The sequence below is a fragment of the Colossoma macropomum genome, unplaced genomic scaffold (genome assembly GCF_904425465.1).
Source record: "Colossoma macropomum unplaced genomic scaffold, Colossoma_macropomum, whole genome shotgun sequence".
NCBI classification, from domain to species: Eukaryota; Metazoa; Chordata; class Actinopteri; order Characiformes; family Serrasalmidae; genus Colossoma; species Colossoma macropomum.
In genome coordinates, this window is record NW_023494800.1 from 15,404,679 (window position 1) to 15,413,881 (window position 9,203).

General features: G+C 36.3%; 2 protein-coding genes across 3 annotated transcripts; both read left to right on the forward strand.

The window, feature by feature from the left end:
• Positions 1 to 2,632: 2,632 nt before the first annotated feature.
• Positions 2,633 to 6,137, forward strand: LOC118820595 (thy-1 membrane glycoprotein-like). 2 transcript variants are annotated; one of them, XM_036588970.1, is made up of 5 exons: positions 2,633 to 2,919; positions 3,095 to 3,276; positions 3,597 to 3,639; positions 3,800 to 4,150; positions 5,171 to 6,137. In XM_036588970.1, the coding sequence occupies exons 2-5, from the start codon at positions 3,256 to 3,258 to the stop codon at positions 5,275 to 5,277; spliced, it is 522 nt and encodes a 173-aa protein (XP_036444863.1). In that variant the 5' UTR covers positions 2,633 to 2,919; positions 3,095 to 3,255; the 3' UTR covers positions 5,278 to 6,137. The 2 variants fall into 2 exon arrangements, with proteins under 2 accessions (XP_036444863.1, XP_036444862.1); XM_036588969.1 differs by having other exon boundaries at positions 2,633 to 3,276.
• A 1,026-nt stretch (positions 6,138 to 7,163) lies between these two features.
• LOC118820242 (gig2-like protein DreN) lies at positions 7,164 to 8,459 on the forward strand. Its single transcript, XM_036588498.1, has 2 exons — positions 7,164 to 7,276; positions 7,655 to 8,459. The coding sequence occupies exon 2, from the start codon at positions 7,671 to 7,673 to the stop codon at positions 8,304 to 8,306; it is 636 nt and encodes a 211-aa protein (XP_036444391.1). The 5' UTR covers positions 7,164 to 7,276; positions 7,655 to 7,670; the 3' UTR covers positions 8,307 to 8,459.
• The last annotated feature ends 744 nt before the right edge of the window (positions 8,460 to 9,203 follow it).

Below are 9,203 nucleotides of genomic sequence, written 5' to 3' on the forward strand. Positions count from 1 at the left end.
TGAGAAAGAATTATTTTAAAAAAATGTTTAATGTCCAGCCTGTATATGTTTGACTATATGGAAAATGCTCTGGAGGCTGCAGGAAAAAGCTTGTATTGTGCTTAGTTTGGCCTAGTGCTCATTTTTCTTTCCAAATAAATGAATAGCATTTAATCAAACTGAAAGAATCATATAATTAGATTAAACCGCATCTCTCTGTTTTGTACCAGGTCAGTTCTGTAAGGTGTATGAGTTCATGCTGGTAGGCCCACATTATTTAACAAAATGAGTGATGATCATTTTCTGAGAATCTTTCAAAATAAAAGAAGAGGTTGTTTCATTTTTATCTGGAGTGGCGACAATAAATGAACAGCTCCGTGTCTAGCCTCTACATTCATCTTCACTTTTTATCTGGGTTGTCGGGTCTTATTTTAGAATCTTTTCAAATGCAAAAAGCTTCTCTCAGATCTCTGCTGTCATTATCATCACATGAGTAAAATTACCAATTCAAAATAAGCCTTTGGAATTAATGTACCAATTTTAACTGTTAGCTGTCAGAGCTTTTTAAAAGCATAGGCTTCTCTGCCATTTCAGACACTCTTTCCCTGTTCCTCGCAGTGTATACTGAGCTTTTCGTGCAGTTCCCCAACAATCTATATCGTTTCACTAAGGCGACTGGGCGCACAGTTTCTTTCAAGTGAATGAAGATTCTTAAAGGAAATCTTTAATTAAGTCTTGATCTTTTAATATATAATTTATCATTGGTGGTAGTATGTCCTCTATTTCAATTCAAAAACAAAAACCAATGAACTAGTAATCCAACAATACTGACTATCAGAAAAAAAAGTACTTTCTGAGTTAGAAAGGGGAGATAATTCAGAGCTTTTTAAGGAGGACAATTCATACATCATTAAATTGTAAAATTTCTTGTGGAGTTCCACAAGGTTCAATTTTAGGGCTTTTGCTGATAAGTAATTATACATTTCTATTTCACCTGAAAATCAAGACACTGTTGATACACTAGGCTTACCAGCAGCAGTGGGCAATTTGACAATGTTTTATTACTGTCATAAATTACATCCCAATATGCTTTTCAGAGCTTACCAGGAAATCATCAGTACTTCAAAGTCACTGTATTCATACAGTTTTTTTAGAAATGTGGCACTAATAAGGTTTCTGTCCATTTCCAACTTAAAACATGAACAGAAAAACTAAACATAGTGAACTAATCATGTATCTTGAGAATGTCTTCAAGTATTGTGACATTATATTTTCCAGAATTAGAATCAAAATCACTTTATTTTGCCGAGTACGTTACACATACAAGAAATTTGGTGTATAACATGTAATATACTTAACAGATCAGGCAGCACACAGGGACACATAAAAACAAAGAAAATATAAAAAAATAGAATAAAGAATAAGAAAGAGAAATCCTTTGAGAAATATTACTAAAGTTCTGCCATTTCTATCTTTGAGCACAGCAGAAAACTTGTTAATGCAGTTGTTACAAACAGAATTGATTACTGTAATGCACTACAATTTGAACAAAATGCAGCAGCGTGGGTGGTAACAACAAACAAGAAAGAAAGCACACAACCCGTTTTAAAAGAACTGCATTAGTTATGTGTATCTATTAGGACAGATATTCTTTTATTAGTTTTTAAAGCTGTAAAAGGCTGAGTAATTGCATACCTTACAGAACGTCTGTCTGTTTATGTTCCAACATGTGTTCAGATTTGGAGGTACTGGCCTTCTGCAGATACTCTCTATAAATTACGGAGAACATAGAGAGGCCTCTTTCTGCGGAACTCAGTTCAGTCAAGTTCAGTACACGCTTTTAAGAAACATTTGAAAACATCTCCTTAATTTAGCTTCTACCTTTTTTTTTGTACTTATCATTTTAATTTAGTTATTGTTATTATCTAGTTATCGGTATCATTTATTTGAACTAATACTCTTAACTTTAATATATTCTTTTATTGTTGTTGCCAAACAGTAACAGAAATAGAAGACACTCACTACACTTTGTTAAGCTTTATTACACTTTGTCTTTTATCACACTTACTGAACTTTGAGCTGCTACATGTATGAAAAGTGTTCTATAAAAAATAATAATAATAATAATAATAATAATAATAATAATATGGTATTACCTTGGAGTTTGGTGAGGCTATTCGAAGACAAATAAGTGTATTTTTTGCACCAATTTTTCAAAATTTCTGTATAATTCAATTGTTGTGAAACGTAGACATTCAAATGTCTACAGCACATCCCACTCTGATAAGCTATATGATAACTATCTAGTTGCAATTGCATGACAATGTTACGAATATATATATATATATATATATATATATATAAACTCAGAAGACACATATAGGTGTATTGGTGATTCTGGATAGTAAATAAAGTGGCTATATTTGTGTCTACAGTGGATATTTTACATCACCACTGTAAAGTTAATCTGAGTTGGTGTGTTTCTCTAGAACGGAGCATTCCGCATCAAACCACACTGAATAATGTTCGTAGAAAAAAGCAATGGAATTCCGCTTTAGGAGAAGACAGACGTTTGTGCCATAACCTTAAATATTTAAAAGTAAGCAGTTGGATGTTTTGTCCAGCAGGTGGCAGTCTGAGCCAAGAAGTGTTTGGAAAAATGTTCAGCAGCTCCACTGAAGGGAGGACACGAGGACATGTTTGATCAGTAATAAGAGTATAATAAACGCATTTCTGGCAACTTTTCTGATCAGTGCCTAAATTGATCAGAGTCTACGCTTCGAGGAATGAACCACCTCTAAAGAAGGGAAGTGGCATTTTATAAAGTGTGATAAAGTTCAATGCTCTAAACTATGTGCTCTGTAAACTGTCTGCTGTGAATATTTCCTGTAAATGCGTCACTGAGATGCTGAAATGTGACCCCTTTAACGGGACAGTAATGTAAGTACTGTTAGGTCTATCTATTGCTTAACGTTAGAAGCATCGATTTTTACACTATAAGATAGTTATCATATAGCTTATCAGAGTGGGATGTGCTGTAGACATTTGTCGAAGAAAGATGTTTTACCTCCCACCTAATAATCCTGTGCTGGTGTCTTGGTTTGGCCCACTGCAGAGGAGGAGGAGGGTGGGGTGGGGGAGCTGCTGCAGCACTGCAGAGAAGGAAGAATCCAGACTGGTCTGGGATCTGCATATATAGGACCATTTAGGTGGAACTGGAGCCCTGTTTTTCTGCTTTTTGGAGCCTTGTGCCCTTGGAAGAAAGCAGCTGAAAGGATGAGGTTGCTGAAAGGACAGGTTAGATACAAGGGATGCTTCTCACATTTGCTTTCATTGTGGATTCGCAATGAAACAGGCACATGTAGAGCTCATTGCTAATTCATTTGCTATGGCTTCACAGTCTGGTGGTGATGCCTTTTTGTCATATACCCTTAGACCTTCACAGACTGTTTCATCTGCATCCTGCAAATTTGTATGTTCTCTGTCACCTCATACATGTCTGCTGAAAGCACTGTGACTTATCTATAACTACATTTATTTCCTGTGTTTCCATCTCTGGTAGACTTGAAAATAACATCTTCCTTTTGTATCATCTTCTTCTTTATACAAAAACACAGCTTGCTGCAGTGAACCTGCTTGTGTGGAATGTTGCTTTGGCAGGTAAGTTGCACATAATGATGCTTCCCCTTTAAATTCCCTTATTAATCATTGGACGTAGGACCATGTTTACTGCATTACATAGTGAGCTGCTGAGTAGTTTTCAGCTGATATGGAAGATATTCAAAATACAGTGCAATATTGTGTGTAATTTGTTTTTCAGTTCTAATCAGCCCTGTTTTATGTGATGATGACGATGATGACGACGATAGTGATGACACAATGACCGTGTGCCAAGAGGAAGATAAAGACCTGAGAGTGACCTGCCCCCTGCGGCCCAAGCCAAACTACCACACCGAGTATGAGTTCTCCATGTCCAAGGGCAGCAAAGAGATCATCATCAACACCAACGTGTCTGGGACGATGCCTGAGCCCAAGTTCAGGCATAATACCCGTGTGGAACAGCTGGAGCCATATGGATTCCGATTGACCATGATGAGGTTCACCCTGACAGAGAACACGACCTTTATGTGCAAAGTGACCAAGGCTGAGATGAGGCTGTTTGTTGAATTAGGTACATGATCACTTGGTTGCGAATTGTGAATGTCTTGTTGCTCATTTATATACATACATATATATATATATATATATATATATATATATAGAGAGAGAGAGAGAGAGAGAGAGAGAGAGAGAGATGTGTGTGTGCATATATATATATACTTTCATATACTTATATATATACTTTCATTCTGTGTTTTTATCTGTTCTAAGTATGTTTGAGTGATACTAATTTCTTCAAAATTAGCATTATAGATGATGTTTTGTTCATATTTGAAAACATTAAAGATGCTCATAAACAGTGATGAAATCTGTAGGCCTTATTTGGCTCTTTTGAAAATCTGCAGTTTATAATTTGGCCACACAGTGGCAGTAAATACTTTCCAGGAGTGCCCTCTAATGGTCAAACATGCTGAGCTTAAAGGGGAATTCCACCGATTTTCAAAATTTCTGCATGATTCAAACTTTGAGATTTCTTTTGGAAGTGCTTTGGAGTGATTTGATGTGAAGTGTTTCTTTGTAGACAAACTTATCAACTCTAATTTCTTTACAGTGGGGGTGGTGGGAACCAAATGCAAATATAGCCATTTCATTTAAAAAATGAAAAATTCTGGTAAAAAAAAAGGTTTTTTTTTGGCCATTATTTTGCTCTGCAAGTATCTCTCCACCTAATCCCTTAAATGGCCGGGGCCTGCCAGTTTTATTACAAACTTTTAGAATCTGTGAATAGCTCAGCCAGTTTGCATTGAAGTCCCTGTAGTTACTGAATAGTAAGCCTAAGTAAGTAACAAGCTTTGGATTTTAAGGGGTTATGAGTGTGATGATATAATCATCAAATTACCCAGACCTGCTTAATAATAGTGTTAACTCATGTTAACCTCTTAAACCCAAATGATTCAGAGCATTTATTAAATAATAATTATTTGGATAAACGACTGAATAAAAAGCTTAAGGGGTTATAAATCATTGGGTAATTGTTTGGCATGTGGTTTTTTACTTGCTCTCTAAAGGTGTCCTTCTTCTCATCTTCCAGATTCCCTGCAGCCCTGCTCTGCCATCAGTCTTTTTCTCCAGAGTTATCCGTGGCTGCTGACTCTGCTGCTTCCCTTCGGCATCATTCAGCTAATGGAGGCCCTTTAAGAAAAAACTTGAATCACAGTTTCTTCTCTGCCAGCATATCAATGTTGCGTCAGTGATGAAAGTAGTAAGAAATGAAAAAAGGGCGTGTTCTTATATATCTCTGTAATTCTGCAGCACTGTTTTAGATATGCTGCCTTTCTTATGTATGTGCTATACTGTACAGTAAGTGCCAATAGCTGCCTCTATGATGGTATCTGTTGTTACGCTTGTTGCTTTACCATGCGGCTCAAAACCTGCTAAGTCTGCATAAAATGATCTTGTTTGTAGTTCGTACATCAGATTGGATAGTAGCAGCCTTTATTTGGTATACAATTAACAGCCTTTAGACTGCATAAAGTCAACATTACATCAGGACAGGTCATGCAAACACTCATGTTATAAGCCAGTGTAGTTTTGTGGATGGATAAGATTATGGAACATGATTTCTGTAAGTGTGCTGTAAGAGTTTCTCAGTCAAAGTGTCTTTTTCCTCAGCACCTTATGCTCACTCTATTTGTAGTGTGTATGCCTACTGCTTTTTTATGACTTTCATAGAAACGAAAGCAAGTTGGTACTATTTTATGGGCTTAGTAGAAAGTAAGAAACAGGACAGATATCATATTTACATGAGCTATCATTAGCCCAGGTATACTTAGGTCTGTCATACTGAATGTGTTAAATAGTTAACCAGCCAAATGGACATGAAATAAATCACTGCTCAGCCTGTGCCCTGTTAGCAACACAGTAGCTAGAAAACTTTTTCAGTCTGCTAAAATTCAATTTAATGCTTGCATACACAGTAGCTCACAGGTCTATTGCACTGCACTTTTGCTGCTATTATAATATGCTTGTAGTGTTCTAATAAAAAAGGTATAAACACAGTGCTGGGAATGAATTCTTTTTGAAACATGAAATATATAGTACTGAGCAAAAGTTAGAGCCCACCCTTCATTTATTGAATTTCTCATCAAAAAGTTATTGATTTTTCAGCATCAGGGAAAAAACACATATTTAATTTATATGCTATAACAATTATATTTGATAGACAATTACACAGACACATCAACAACCAAATATTATATAATTAAAAATAATTTTATTGTAATCAATTTATCGTGACAGGATTTTTTTTGTATTACTTTATTACAGCTTCCATTTTTTTCTGAAGACTTGCTTTCTGTTTGAAAAAAAATTCTGTTTGGATATTTTTCCACACCTTCAAAGTTTAATTTTAAAAGTTTGTTGCACTTTCCGCTTCTCACAATCCAAGGAACCACAAACACATTCAGTAATGTTGAGGTCTGGACTCTGGGGTGGTCAGTCTCTCAGGTTCTGAGAACACCAACAGCTCATTTGTTTGATTAGCGAAGTTACACCCTTTTTGTCTATTTTTCTTTTTTCAGTAACAGCTTCTTGGCAGCTACACATCCTTTCAGACTTATAGTGTTGAGTTGTCTTGCCACAGTGAAGGATGGACAGAAACATCTGTTAATTGCTTCAGATCTGAAACGAGTGGAGCTTGATTTTCTCTCTCAAAGATGAAAGCTTTAAGTTCTGTTTATATGATGGTGACAGTTATGGTGCTCTCCGTGGAAAGTCAAAGGAAAATAAGTTTTGGTGGTCTGCTAGGAAAATAAAAAATAATAATAATAACACTGGAGTTAAAACATTTTAAGTTTTTCCACTCGTTTTCCTTTGACATTTTCTTTCCTTATGCAAGTGAATTATTTTATATCTAATCTCCTCAAAACAAATCCTGAAAAACTTGTACTTAATAGCTGTTTTGACTGGATAAATGAATTATGCTACACTAGATTTGAGGCCAAATAGTGGATCTCTCTTAAGGCTGCAATCCTGGAATTGCCACGCTGATCATTTTCTGAGAAACGAAAGTAAAAGTGCCTGTAGGAAACACCCTGTGAATCAGCAGACAGAGATCATGCCCCACCTGCAGGAACTCACAAGCTAAAGAAACAAAAGGGAAACTGTTTTGGTTACACAAGTGGAGAAGAAAGTTAAGGTAATTGTTTCTCTTGCTTTTAATAAGAGAAGTCATAAGCTTTGACTTTAACAAAAAGAAGATTATGGTTATTTGGCTAATGTGTGATGTATTTTTATATTTCTGATATATCCTGTTAGTTAACCCTTTGAACCATTAGCTTAGCATTCAGTTACTGATCTTCAGACAGTTCAGTATCTACTATGAACTGTTTGGTAAAGGCAGTGAGACTAATATACATGTTATGTAGATGTGAGAGTGAGGATGTGAAGTGTGGGCCACATACAGGCCTGTAGGGTTTAAAGGGGTTTAATACATGTCCCTGTCTGCTGCATAAGAACTGCATTGCCACAGGACATAGCATTAACAGAATTTAAACTTGACTGTTCTCACATTCAGAAACAAAAGAGGAAATATGCCAATCAAGTTCAGTGGATGGGAGGCCTGCTGTGAAAAAGCAAAGCACCTACAGCCAGGCCAGGCACCTAAAAGAAGTCATGGCTACACCATGTACCACGGGACTCACAAGAGCAACGCCCCAGCTATCATATCATCAGGATTCAAACCCTCTGCGGGAGGAACTCTAGGAGCTGGAGTGTACTGCAGCAGGGACATTAACAAGGCTATGGGATACCCAGGGGGCTGTGCACCCAATGACAGGGTGGTGTTCAAGCTGAGGGTAAGAGTGGGCAAAGTGAAGAAGATTGATGCCCAAAGCATACACCTGCAGACCACATGGCATCAGCATGGTTACGACACAGCTTGGTTACCGTCCACTATGGGTGGCTATGAGGAAGACTGCGTGTGGGACCCGAAACGGCTCACTGTGGTCGGTATTGCACACTGCACTGACTCTGCCACAAAGACTTCTCTGGAAAACCTTATAAAGCAACAAGGAAATGGAACAGGGCAGGGCCAGACTGGGTCAGTGGGCGTTCCATGTACAAGCTGTGGGAAGCAAACACTGGACAAACATACTGTGGAGAAGTGCTGGGCCTGTAAAATAACCATATGTGCTTTTATGGATAAGCATGTATGTTTGAAGGTCTGATTACTGACCTACATGTTTACATAAAGGAAATATAAGCTAATTAATCCGGAGGAAAAAAGGGACAAATTAATATTAATGATAGTTTTTTATTTTGTAAGTTTTTGTTTTATGCTTTTTTTTGTAGTTATAACTCTAAACAATTACTGGTTATGTTCATGCTAAAAATAAATAAATAAATTAAATGATTTTTCTGCATTTTGTCTGAATCTGTGTAAATGTTTCTGCCACTGGAAACTTTTAAACTAAGTTTCAAAACACATGTTCTGAAAAATTTCCGTTTTCTTTATTGTGGACCTACTGTACAGCATAGTGAGTAGTTTATGTTGTAGAGCAATGAGAGATTATTATATTAGCGTGTGACAGGCTGTCATGATATCAAACATTATGGCACCTGTCATGATAATTTCATGTAATGATAACATGACACTGAACAAAATTTATATCTAAACAAAATTTGTCAGCTCATGACTGCATATGATATCTGCCGTCACATCTTTATGACATGGTTATGCTATGTAGCAGATTAGCAGATTATGTTGCAGACGTTATGTAGCAGATAAAAATAAACAAAGTGATAAACTTTAAAGTGTTAGCTGAATTGTCACATCATTTTTGAGACTGCATATTTATATATATATATATATATATATATATATATATATATATATATATATATATATATATATATATATGGAGAGAGAGAGAGAGAGAGAATATTAATAGTTAAGCAAATGTAGTACAGTCGAAAATGTCAACTGGGTAAGGAGGTCATTTACATGTTGCTTACGTGTTGTTGGATGGCATGTCCAACCTGACCGATCTGATTCAGAGAACAAGCTTAAAATCTTGTGCAAAATCTTAAAAGAAACTTACATTATCTGAGTGAAGAAAGGTTCC